The sequence below is a fragment of the Monopterus albus genome, unplaced genomic scaffold, assembly GCF_001952655.1.
Source record: "Monopterus albus unplaced genomic scaffold, M_albus_1.0 scaffold56.1, whole genome shotgun sequence".
In the NCBI taxonomy this organism is placed as follows: domain Eukaryota; kingdom Metazoa; phylum Chordata; class Actinopteri; order Synbranchiformes; family Synbranchidae; genus Monopterus; species Monopterus albus.
The window spans coordinates 2,116,942-2,130,389 of NW_018127936.1; the positions used below are offsets into that span (position 1 = coordinate 2,116,942).

General features: G+C 40.8%; 1 protein-coding gene across 3 annotated transcripts in view; it reads left to right on the plus strand.

Moving 5' to 3' along the window:
- Nucleotides 1-10,992, plus strand: part of mlxip (MLX interacting protein) — a 13,476-nt gene extending 2,484 nt beyond the window's left edge. Inside the window, exons 2-17 of one of the 3 annotated variants that reach the window (XM_020602514.1) lie at nt 1,202-1,308; nt 1,910-1,995; nt 2,191-2,280; nt 2,417-2,458; nt 2,798-3,038; nt 3,297-3,386; nt 3,563-3,657; nt 4,580-5,144; nt 5,384-5,472; nt 5,734-5,845; nt 5,926-6,041; nt 6,332-6,439; nt 6,589-6,716; nt 6,828-6,951; nt 7,189-7,318; nt 8,743-10,992. In XM_020602514.1, the coding sequence (XP_020458170.1) occupies nt 1,202-1,308; nt 1,910-1,995; nt 2,191-2,280; nt 2,417-2,458; nt 2,798-3,038; nt 3,297-3,386; nt 3,563-3,657; nt 4,580-5,144; nt 5,384-5,472; nt 5,734-5,845; nt 5,926-6,041; nt 6,332-6,439; nt 6,589-6,716; nt 6,828-6,951; nt 7,189-7,318; nt 8,743-8,882 (2,263 nt within the window). In that variant the 3' untranslated portion in view covers nt 8,883-10,992. The remainder of the gene's footprint in view (nt 1-1,201; nt 1,309-1,909; nt 1,996-2,190; nt 2,281-2,416; nt 2,459-2,797; nt 3,039-3,296; nt 3,387-3,562; nt 3,658-4,579; nt 5,145-5,383; nt 5,473-5,733; nt 5,846-5,925; nt 6,042-6,331; nt 6,440-6,588; nt 6,717-6,827; nt 6,952-7,188; nt 7,319-8,742) is intronic. The other 2 variants (XM_020602515.1, XM_020602516.1) reach the window with 2 other exon arrangements.
- The last annotated feature ends 2,456 nt before the right edge of the window (nt 10,993-13,448 follow it).

Sequence of the window (13,448 nt, forward strand, 5' to 3'; positions counted from 1 at the left end):
GAAAGAGTGAAACTGTAAGCTAAACCCCTTGGATTGCGGTAAACATAGCCTCATCAAGGCCGAGCAGAAATAAGAACAGTTTCTAATTGATGATCACTGTCTCCTGTCCTGTTAAAATGGAATATACACTTTAGTCATGGTATTCGACATTTGTCTGTACATTATTGTGTGTTTGACTCTTTGCTTTAGAATGAAATGGCAGGTGTCCAGTGAACCGAGTGTCCATAGTCACAGTAATGTCACTATGATGTTAACATGAATTTCAGCCACACCTGTGTACACTTAGTTCCTCAGACATCTACGTTCTTACATTGTTTCTTATCAGTTTTTTTTTTTATTCCTTGTTTTCATATCAGAGTTGTAACTACTGTATACTTCTAACTTAAGCTCGATCTTAAGACACTCCATCTTGTTTGCTTTGCGTGCTTTATTTCTTGATGCACCACTGCTGGTCGTGGTGACCCTTTTTTGTCTTTTTAAATTATGTAGGGTGTGCACTTGATTCTCAGGCTAGAATTGAGCTCGTCTGTTGTTGTGGCAGCAGCCACATTTCAGTGGGAGAAGAATAGCAAGCTTTTACAATGCATGTATAGTTTATTTTTCCACAGTTACACACTTATGACACTTTTTTACAGTTTGTATTTACATGTATAGAAAGTTGGTTCCTCAGCCCACTGCATGGGCATTAGAAGCCAAACTCAGGTCAGTATATCAGTGAGACCTGTAAATCCTGTTACCAAATGTGTCCGCTTACCTTACACGGAGTGATGGACGCTGGTTCGCTGTTACAGCACATAAGAACCACTCTTGCTAGAGGTCATTGTCAGATGTCAGTATTTGTGTCAAAATCAGGTTTGTAAGGTGACACTTAGGAAGACTTTGACATTTCTTCCTGCTGGTGATAAGTTTTTGAACTTGAGCAGAATGAATTCATGATAAAACAGCTTTCAAATCCAAGTTTAAGGCATCACATTACTGCGAGATCCTTTAGAGGATAGTGCAGGCATTTTTGTGCCTATGGAATTGCCTTTTGAGGCTGTACAAGCACCACTGCTGATAATGCAAAGGGGAACATCTTTTAGGGTCTTAACTGCTGTTGAGTCGTTGAGACACTAATTATCTTCTTGCTTAGGTTGAAACATCGTATCTGTTCCATCATTTGTAAAAATAGTTTCATTGTTATTTTCCCTTATCTTTTCAGTGGTAAGTTGGTATCTCCCAAATGGAAGAACTTCAAAGGTCTAAAGCTGCTTTGGAGAGACAAGATCCGCCTCAACAACGCCATATGGAGAGCCTGGTATATGCAGTGTAAGAGCTCCACACCATTTCTTTCATTTGGTATCCACATAGTGTAGACTGTGGTGTTTAGTTTATGTTGGCAATGTAGTCTTTATATTCATAAGTCTATTTTTCAGCATGTATTGCCTTCTGCAGTGCCCAGGATGTCACCAGACCTTATTTGTTCTCTCATCTTACATGTTGACAATAACCTGCTTTTAACTGTCATTGCAACATAAACTAGAATTCTTATATAAGGCTATATTTATGTTCTATTACAGCAGAGAGGTGGGGTCTGTGTTTTATGGTGTCTAAAAAAAAATCTTGGCAGTCTTCTAGATGGTCTAATAACAGTTGGTTTACATGCCATGAGCAGTTTTATGACAGTGGCCAATAGCAACTTGCATTCATGTAACAAAAATAAACACAAACTGGGTCAAGCTTTTCATGAGCTATGACTCTGCAGCTGAAACTGTTCATGTTGGCAGGGTCTGGTGAAGTTGTAGTCTGTATACATGATAAATGAAGTCACTGCTACTACACGATACATTTTTTTATTGTGATGTAAATGTTATATACCACGATAAAAAACAGTAACTGACTGTGGTGAGTTGTTTTTTTTTACCCCCAGATGTGGAGAAAAGGGAGAATCCCGTTTGTCATTTTGTGACTCCCCTTGATGGAAACATGGACTTAGACGTCCATCGTCCTGCAGAGGTAAAGATGCAGTGTACAAACAGCAGCCGTAACTTGCTGTTGTTTCTTGTCACTGAAATCCCCATGTGGGTCATTTATATGTTCAGGCTCTTGCTTGTCATTTGATTTTATGTTTCCTTTGTCACTTCCTTTCTTTGTGCTGTGTGTTTTGTTCTGGACTTTGGCTTAGTTCCCATCTCCCTCTTTCTTCTACAGGCCATTGCCACAGAGGGGAAATGTTGGAAAAGGAGAATTGAAATTGTCATAAGAGAATACCACAAGTGGAGAACATACTTTAAGAAAAGGGTACTACTCTATTGTTCAGTTTTTTAAAATAATATTTTAGTTTTGTCAGGGTAATTCTTCAGATTTTGTGGAAGTCTGACTTGACCTGTCACAGAACAATGTGTATCTAATATGGCACCCGCTAACTCTTTAATAGCTACAGAAGCACAAGGATGACGACCTCTCAAGCTTGCTTAAGGTATGTAACACTGCCATCAGTTAGTATTAGCATAAACATTACTATCAGCATCTGTTCATCCAGTTGTTGATTCTAATGGCATTAACCCGTGGTAGCCCAGTCACCTTCACATTTTTGAAATACTATTAACAGTTCATCTTGCACTCTGCACAGTGTTCTTTTGACTGCTCGCACCTAGTTTAGCCTTAATTAGCTTATATATACACTGATGAAGACATATGCATGAAGTTTGGAGACACAGTGTTGAAATTAGTCTAGTGCCAGTCATATTCACTGCACTGACATTGCATGCTTGTGTGTCATTAACTGGCATGGTGGTTGCATTTTGAATACTCCAAGGGGCCGGAGGAGCAGTTCTCACTGTTTGGGGAAGTCTCTCCAGACATGCTCCGTGTCTCCTTTAATCAGGATGAAGAGACTCCTGCACGCCGGTTTCCTCGTAAACACAGTGAAACACCTGCACCTATGGAGATGGACCCCCTTTTTGACATGGATGTTCTAATGTCTGAGTTTTCAGACACACTGTTCTCTACGTTGGCCTCGCACCAGCCCATACCCTGGCCCAATCCAAGAGAGATTGGTGAGAACATCATCAGCTTCCTATTTTCAAATGAAATCAGACACATCATAATTAGATTTATAGAATCTTCTTACTCATACAGTACTCCATTTAATAATTGATTTTTTTAGAAAAACGCCTACTTTTGATGTTCATTTGCTGTTTTCTCTATTTGTTAAACCTCTCTGGGGCTGGATCACAACAATATGTTATGTATTTGTCAAAACACTTGCTGTCATCTCTATTCTCTCCCTACCTCTGTCTCTTTACCCTTCACAGCTCATGCAGGAAACGCAGACATGATCCAACCAGGACTCATCCCTTTACAACCCAACCTAGACTTCATGGACTCCTTTGACCCTCTGCAAGGTAGTCGTTAGGCACCACCCATAGTTGTAGTAGTACTGCACACACACTAATGGCGCACACTTTACACGAATCAAGTGCACATGTTCTAGGAACTCTGCTGTAGCAGTTGGCTTTAGTCTAACACAAAGTAGTGTGGTTTCACTAACCTCTAGCTAACATAGAGACTCTTGTTCCAGACTTATTTCACAGCCTCCGTCAGCCCATCTTCCCCTCTGTTTCCCCCACTGCATCACCTGTCACCTCTCTGCCCAGCAGCAGCTCTCAGTCACAGGTAAACACCGACCTAAGGCAGACCCCTAACACACACCACCATGATTAAAGTTCTAGATCAAGGTCCTAGATTTGTCCTAGATTTAGACCTAGTTTTTTTAACAGTCAGTTAATGAGGATTTCTGCCACATTTTCTACAATCTTTTCTCCTAATGTAGTTGCAAAAAAAATCTGTTTAACATAATAATATTACTAAACTTTATTTACATAGCACTTTCGATATGTGATTTGTGACTCAAACTCCACATCAAGTGTGAGTTTTTTAGAGTATAAGTCTCTCAGTATACGTATGAGTAAAATACATTCGTGGACAGGGTTTTAAAGATGTGTTCTTATAATAATCTGTTCTTCAGTTCACTGAAAGCCAGTGCAGGACTTTTGAAAAAAGGAGTAATGTGACCTCTTGTATTTGATTCCAGTTCAAAACATGTCTGAAGTGTAACATTGTCATTTGCCTATGGGTTTCAGTATCATAAACCTGTTAAACAGTATACAGCACTGTAGGTATTTCTGTAAGAAGATAAACATCTTCTGCATCTGACTTATTTGAGTGAAGGGAGATGGATATAAATATTTGACCACACAATTTGCCCATATTTCTGTCAGTCTCCTCCCGCTGTTCCCTCCTATCATTAAAGAGCTACTTGAGGAAACCTAGTGTTATCTTAAGTTCAAGTTAGCAGCAGTTGTGAAAATTAAGCAATTGTAAGCAGGTAGAAAAGTCAGTTGAATCCACCTTTGTTGTAATTGCTGAGAAGTAAAAAAAATACATGTAGTAAGACAGCTCCTCTGCTGTCATAATCTTAACCAGCACAAAAGAGAACATTTCCAGCTAATATATACTGCATCTCTTTTGTGTGATATAGAGCTATAAGTAAGGTCTAAGTGTGTTTGTTCCCTTTTCTTTTGTCATCCCTTACCAGGCCCAGTTAATGTCCTCCATGCAGCCAACCACAATATCCCTTCCTGGCCCCCTGCCAATCCCCTCTCCCATGGCCAGTCAAACCAGTCAAACAGGTGGTGGTGGTAATGCTGCTTATATACCAAATTACATGCCTCTGTTTACTGGGCAGGTGGAGCCCAGTGATCAAGCAGTAGTTTCCTCAGTCTCTCAGCCATTATCCCATGATGCTTTGGCACAATGCCTTCCAGGTCAGGACATGACCTCAGCATCACCCATGGTTCCCTCAGCACTGGATGAGACCATAGCACCATCTGTGATTACACACACCGCCTCCTCAATTGTCACACCCAGTGATGCTGCCACCACCTTCAGCCATGGCTCAGAGTATAGTTCCATATCCACACAGCCTCCACCTCCTCCATCCCAGCTCCAACCCATGGCTCCGTTGCCTGTTACTCCTGCCCAGCACCCTCAGACATTTGTCCTGCCTCGCCCCTTTCAGCCATCCAGCACCATCAAAAACCGCCCCGTGCAGAGGATAGCTCCCGCTACCACCCTCCCCCCACCCCACCTCATCCTCACAGGTCTGTTTCCAATCTCAAGATCAAGATATTGGAAAAGCTGTGCATTTTAACATTGTTGATTTAGCAGTGGAAGCATGTCACTGTAACTTCATGACCATCAGATGGAGCTCAAGCCTTTCTTATTCTGTCATATTGATTTTCTTCAACAGTGATGTAAAATTATGAGTCACTGCAGCTTGTACCACATGCACATGAAAGCTAACACTGCATTGCCCTGCTGTCAACGTTCATCCTCTCAGCCCCTTTTCCAGGTCCTGCCAATGCTGTGATTGTTACTCCGACACCTCTGAAAGCAGATGTGGTCATCGCTTCATCTCATCTTGGACATGTATGTGTTCAGCTCTGTCAGCGTCTCCCTCACTGTTTAACTTTCTTCTTATTTGAGTCTTGAATTGACTGAGGTGCCAACAGAAAATAGCAAAACTTAGCAAAACTGCAACACCGTTCATGTGTAAATCATATGTTTAAAATCCGTTTCATTGTAAGATAAGTTTTTTTGGGGGGGTTATTTTTTTGTTTTTGTAGTGTGTCTTGGTCTTGTAGCTCTTTTTTTATTTCCTGTTTATTGTCTTTTCATATCATATCTCAGCCTTCTGGATTTCAAGTTGTGCCTCAGACGCAGAAGTCTCCCCAGCCAATTGTCCCCAAAGAAAAGTCTTACTCTTCCAGCCGCAAAACTCAGAAAGCTTCCTCTGCTGTTGGTGAGTGTTTACTCTGTGCAGAAAGGACATTGTAACTCCAGATTGCCACATCTCAAAAGTGTTTTTGTTTTTCTTTTCAGCTCACAGTCAGTCAGGATCAGGTCCAGGGTCACCATGTGGTGTGTTAGATCAAGTTCATAGTCCCCAGTCTCTTATCAGCAGCAGCACAGCTCTGGTAAAGAATGAACAAAATCAGGTTTGTGTGTGTTTGTTTGTTTTGTTTTGGGGTTCTTTTTGGTTTGCTTTTTTTTACAAAAATGATTTGGTAGTTTGAGTGCTTCATTATTTGAACAGCAAAGTGTTTTTCATTGAAACTGAAATGCCACTTTATATATTAAGATGCAAAGGGAAATCCTTATGTTCCACTACTAAACATGCATGAACAGACTGAATTTAATCCCCTAGCAAATGTGTAACCCTGTTTGTAACATGTGACACACTCTCAGTAAGCCTCTGTGTAATATTTTCACTGCTGTTGTGTGGCAGAGCCGGAGGACAACACACATATCTGCAGAGCAGAAGAGACGATCAAACATAAATATTGGTTTTAAAACACTCTGCAACCTAGTGCCCACTCTAAAGTCACAATCAAATGTAAGTGTGGGCACCTGTGTCCCTTCTTAATAAATCTATATTAGGTTCAGGACATTTGGTCATGTTTTGTGCTCAGTGTTTGCATCACATATTGTTCTGAAGACCTGCTTTCTGCCTTCCTACCATATTCATCAACTTTGTGCATTTAGATCAGTAATGCAGTCACATTACAGAAGACAGTGGAGCACATTGGGAAGCTCCAGCAGGAGAGGCAGCAGATGCAGGAAGAGGTCAAGAGGCTACGAGAAGAGATAGAGGAGCTCAACACCTCCATTAAGTATGTTAAAAACACTGCATATATCTCACCCCTCTTACTATATACTGTTTGACAGACACTGAATGTGTGAACTCTCACCTATCTCTGTCTCCTGTCACCGCTTAACCACAGCTTATGTCAGGAGCAGCTACCTGCCACAGGGGTGCCCATCAGGCGGCATCGCTTTGACCACATGCAAGAGAAGTTCAAAGAATATGTGAAGAACCGCACTATTCAGAACTGGAAGTTCTGGATTGTATCCTTCAGTGAGACAGCTCTCCCACAGCTTGTTGCTCATTAATAACACACAGAGTATGGCTTAAGCATTTTGACAAGAAAATATTTTACTAGTATTACTTTTTACTTTATGGAGACTACAAAGTGAAGAATGAAGTGGCAGCACCAACGCAAACATGCTGAAACAGAAGGTAAGACAGAATGACATATGTCTGACCCTGTAGTATGATTGATCCTTGACTGTCTTCAATTCTAGTTCAGCATCATTATCAAGCCTCTCTTTGATTCATTCAATGGGATGGTGTCAACTACAAACAGAGCAGAGATGTATCAGACCACACTGCAATGGCTCCACCAGCACTGTTCCCTTCCGGTTCTCAGACCCAGTAAGCAAAAGTCTATTTCCAGCACAGATAGACACACAAAGGTTACCTATATTATCAGTGCCTTTACCTTTTATTTATTTTTTTTTTTTTTCCCCCCCCATGGCTATGCAGAGAAACCAGGTCAGGGGTGGGTAACAAAACCCAGGGCCAATATGGCACAGTCAGTATCTACTGGACCAAATCACAATGCAGATTTTGGTGCCTCACTTCGGTGCCCGTACATCTGTCAAAGTAGCATGGCACCATTTTAAATGTATCGTTTTTAGCATCGGTATCAGCAAAAACCTAAGCGATACCCATCCCTAAACCAGGTTATGAGGTTAATCAGAGAATGCATTTATTAACCAGGTTTCTTGTTCACGTGACATTTAAGAAATCATTTTACTGGAAAAAGCTGACCACAATGCATTTACATAAGTGCTTAAATGCTCTGTATGGTTGCAGCAGAAAGGATTACTGGCTGTGGATCATCAGCACAGAGGGGACTTTCTTCCAGCTGCACAGTATTTGATCACCACAGAGTGTTATTCAGTTAGTCAGGAGCTTCTGCTTCTTATCTGTCACTATCTCTGTCTTTTTTCCTGCGCTTTATACTTATTATCAAGCAACCACAACATGACAGGAAATTTAACAGCACATTTCAGCTCTTAATAAGTAAAATCACTCCAGTGTGATGACCACACTTTCCAATAGTTTTTTCACCTCCCACTCAAAATAATACACTTTTGTTCCTGACTCATTCTGACTTATGCAGTTACCCTTAGAGGACCTGATAAATTAGTGATGTCAGAGGATTTGTAGCAGCTCAGTGGAGGCCTGGCCTGCACCCCTGTGGAAAACTGTAAAGGTTTAAGACTGCTGGTACAGGGTTTTTTTTTCCCCATGCCTAGTAGGGCTGGTCCCTTAAATTTCTCAGTGTCCTGCTGACAGATTATCAGCTGTAAGGGAACTCTGTAAAATTCCCTTGTCAGCATGACACTCAGGGGTCTTACACAATTTGGCCACACAGCAGTGTGGTGGTTAGCGTTGTCGCCTCACAGCAAGAAAGTTCTGGGTTCGAGCCTGGGCTGACCTGGTACCGTTCTGTGTGGAGTTTGCATGTTCTCCCTGTGCCTGCGTGGGTTCTCTCCGGGTATTCTGGCTTCCTCTCACAGTCTCGCAGAGGGTACGGGGTGCAGAATTAGATCTCTAAGGTCCGCTACAGTCAGCTAACGCTAAACAGTTTAAGCAACTTTTTAGCCAAACAAGACAACAATATATGCAGGTAAATACAGCACCTCCCTCTCAAAATGGCACCCCATCCCAACATTCGACACGCCGTGATGCACCTTCACATTCTCTAGGTCTAGAGGACTCTGTAGCAAGACTGTGACTGTGTTTACAGTCAGGTTCTAATGATTCACTTGTGGTGTATTGTCTTTCAGTGGTGCTTGGTACCCTTCGCCAGCTGAGCACGACCACATCCATCCTTAGCGACCCATCCCTGCTGCCTGAAGAAGCCATCCAGGCCGTCTCCCACCCGCAGATGTGTAGCTTTGCTGTCAGTGGAGGTGAGGTGACCTAAAAGCCACCAGAACCTTTCAGCAGCAATCATCAATATGACATATCACTACTTTAACTAAAAGTTTTGCAAGGACTTTCACAGATCCACACCTTCCCCAGTGAATAAACGAAATGCAAGCTGCTGTAAGTCTGACTTACTTTAACTCTGCATGTGCAACGGTCACATATTTAGTCCACTGTACATTGATTCTTGGGAATAATGCCATCAGGCAGTGTTACCTTTACGTCACATTAACTGTGCAAGAATGACTTTAATCATATCACAATAATTACTACTACCTTCACCTGTAGGAAGTGAAGATTTTCTAAATATGCTACTGGATGTTGGTACATGTGGTTTGCTGTTGAACAGCATATATTTAAATTTCTTTCATAATGCACAAACACAATATTGTGTTACAAATGGAAATACTGTGTGAATGTTCATTTTGTGTTCTCTTTCACATATGTAATGTTTGAATATAAGGCTTTTTTTCACAAGAAGATGAGATCAGTGTGAGATGTTTTAGTATAGTCTGTGTTTTTGGAAGCTCTGTAGTTGGCCTCAGCCCAGAATGTAGGGGATCGCCTTAAACATGATCGCTCGTGTGCTTCCTAGACCTGATCGATACTAGAGCCATTACTGTATGTTTTCTGCCCATCATTTACTCAGGTAAATGTTGTTTTTTGCAAGTTAGCGATTGTAGTATTTGCATCTGTGGTTTTCCGTCCATGCTGAACTTCCTCCTTCATACTGTGCTCGCTCTAGTGAGTTTATCTACAAATTACACATCACTTCAGATATGGTGTGTTACGTATGCAGGCACAGCATAATGGAGCAATATTACTTAAAGCCCTCATAGGGAACATAGCAGTACAGATGATCTTTATACTTTATTCCCATGTACAGTGTTACAAGGTTTTGGCTGAAGGTGCAGTAGCTGCGTTTTTCATTCTTCTCTGGTCACTCAGGGCTACGCTGGTGAGCGTCATTCTTCTTTATTTCGCTATGAGCAAATCAAGTCAGGATCTGTCTCAAGAATGATAATCTGTAAAGGTACAGGTTACATCACATGGTTTGATTTAATTTTTTTTTTCTCATAGTTACTCTGATTTATAACACGTTAATGGCAGACACAAGAGAAAACAATCGGTCTGCCATATCAAGACACGGCACACAGAAAAAGACCAAAAGCCTTATCAGAGAGCCATTCACTCATCCTATGCAGTGCTCTCGTTGTGTTACTGACATCATGTGACAACTTGAAAATTAGACACTGTAGTCGTACATGTGTGGCGTACATCAGTCTGAAGGTCAAAGTGCCCTTACCTGAGATCTGTGCAGGCTGCTTTGTCTTTTTTTTATTTGTGGTTCAGCCCTCAGGTAGACGTACATTCTGTGACTTCTGCTTTTGCTTCTTCTGCAGAACAACTGAGTTTACTCTTGAGTTTTAAGGCATCATTTTATTTGATGAATGTGCAGCTTTTTAAGTGTGGTCTTTCATTATGGATTGTGTCTTAATGGGACACTACTTTTCTACAATGTAAAAAAAATAAATCATTTGCCTGAGGATATACAGGTTGCTCTGATGTCAACAAAACAAAGCATCAAGGCACTGTCAAAATTCAACACTTTGTACGATAGTGCAGCATTTTCAGTGTTGCAAATTAAGAGTTCACATTTATCCATAACTGTTTACTGAATGCAGCAATGATTGTCATGATTGCAAGTGAAATTTTTGTTTTTAAATTTATTGTGATAGTTTTCTATTTTCTTGTTATATGACACAAAGCCCTGTTGTTCTAGCGTTCAACTGCATTTTGGCCTTTGTGTGGTGATTACAATTTTTTTGCCCCCTCTCATCCAATGATTTTAAAATGCTTATCACAGCTGGTTTGATTTGATTTGTTTTGTGTTGAGGGGGTTGTACTGGATGATATATGATTGCAGACTAGATCTACCCACATTGGTTCTCCCCACATTCAGTATTGTATCTAATTTGTTTTAAGAAGTAAAGGTTTTCTTAGCTGCATCTTGGTGTTTTTGTCTTCCAAAGTCCTCAAATGCCTTCACACATCATGTGTTTTAAAATGCCTGATGATTCAGAATCACAATAAAAGCAACAAACAAGTAACACCAAACTTCTTATAATTTATTTTCAATAAATATAATATTAGAATAAATAACAGGTCATTCTCTGTTATGAGATACCATACTTTACAAAAATAGTAATAATTTAAAGCTGTGTAAAATTAATAAATACAACATTTGTACTACGCATTGAAATCAGAACTTGGTTTTGGAGAGCCGCTGGCCCAGAAGCTGCAGCAGACACTTGGCGTACCAGTACGGATACGGGTTTGGTTCAATGTGGGGAAGGCTGCAGTTCTGCTCGGCCGTCGGCGGGTTCGTCAGATTTCCCATGTCCATAATGATCTGGCAGATTGACAGCAGCTTTTCGGACACCACCCCTGGGGTCAGGTGGGATACCTTCCTCATTAGGCAGCCGAAGTAGGAGAGGTGGGGAAGGGTGAGGGGCTGCTCCGGCCCGCCCAGCTCTGTGGCGTTCAGGGGGGAGTAGGGCTCGATGGGAACCAGTCCGAAATTATTCTGCAGGAGATGCAACGTTGGTCAATAGTGCAAGGTGGCCTCACTAGTAGCCACAGCATATTTAATCAACTTCTGTTCTTAAGTGCAGTTTCTAGGTAGATTTCAGAGGGTGATCATATGCTTTTTACTCCGCCGCATTTATCGGACACCTGCGGATTCAGACTTTAAATCATATGAACAGTATATAACATATGATGCATTGTTACAGATTAATCTGTCCAACACCCGTTAAATTTACTTCCACCTCGACCGAATACACCACAGCACCTAGCCCACGTGATTGCCTAAGTAATCAATAATGATCAGCTGTAGCCTCTAGTGGCAGGTCCATTCTGCAGAATGATTAGTATCCTATTTACTTTAAATAACGTAAGTGGGCCCTATATGTTGATAATAGCTCCCCAAAAGTTGTTGAAAAACAAATCAACAGTTAATTTGCTGGTTTTAGATTTTAGTTAGAAGAAGAACAAGAAAGACAAACTTACGAGTGTGTCAAAGGCATCACGCACGTAATCCCGCAACATCGGAATGGTTCTGTTCAAGGGGCCGTTAACGGGTTTGCAGGTTGTTTGCGCAATGAGCAGGCACAAGAAGATGATGACTAGAGCAGTAACATGGAAGAGCACACAGTAGAGATGAATTAGATTTGAATACACACACACGCATGCACGCACACAGAAATAGATGCCTGATCTGCATTCAGATTTGCAGTGTTGTGCAAACGCTGCAACCAGAAGCTCAAGTTGTGGCACAGCTCGGTTTAAAGATAAACCCAGTAGGAGCCAGGTTCAACTTCAAGATGCTTACCAGCACGCAAGTCCATGAGAGCTGGAGGATGTAGTCGGTAACAGACTGTCTGAGGTGAAAGTTTCTATGATCCAGCTTTCGAGGATCACTTTTATTTGAACAACTTAGATAAAAATCAACATCTTAATATTTTCCCCTACGTGTTTTTAGTAGTAGGCAAGTTCGGGATTCAGTGTGATCATGTGGGGTTTCCCTCTGTGTGGGAACCTCTGGCTTAGAAGATTTACACATTCCGTGACATGGCCACTATATGCCAAACCTCTGATTCAGTTATTTACAACTCAGAGTAGTTATCAAGCCTGAACCAGTGTTTATAATTTGGGTGTGCCTTGCTCTTTGATGGTTTTATCTTTTGTCATTACTCATCTAAGTAAAAAAAAAAAAAAAAGAACTTTTCCCTAGTGCGTAATAGCCTAATATGTGCTGCTTATAGCAGAATGATGATCACTATAATGAATACAACATAAGAAAATGCACTAGTTTCAGTGGCTACAGCAGACTAACCCCAAACCTTTTATTAAGTGGCCTCAGAAAATATTTGGATCCCTTTTTTGCACTTTATTGTGTATGGGGAAAATAGTATTTTTATCCTTTAAAAATAAAATATTCAATGCAATGAATACAATGAAAAGTGAAGGGGTCCCAATCCTGAAGCCATTGTATATTAGGTTAGAGTTAAGCGGTACACCTGGTAAGACGTATTTCAGTACTACGTTCACTTTTTCAGATCTCTTCACACTGTTGGTGCAAACTAAGCTCTGGATGACTTTCTTTCATTGCTTCTGTTTTCTCACTCACAATGAGCCACCACAAAGTTGACTCCTAAGATAACGTCCTACATTTTGCATCATCTATGGTCATAACATGCTAATTGGACAAACTCAGGAACCCTCTCATAATATAGTTTTATCAAGGACAACACAATGCAAAAATGGTGGTTTGAACTGAACTTTTTATTATTGCAGATTTACATGTAAAATAATCCTGTACTACAGTCTCCAGTCAGATTGAAGCAGCATGAGGCTCCAAATGTTGAACACATCATTCACTACAAATAGAATAAGTAAGGGCAACTAGAAATAAATATTTTAAAAAACTTAAATTACTGTTAAATAAATTAATAGATAGATAAATTGCTAACCAAAGTGTTTTCAGGAAAGATTAAAGGAG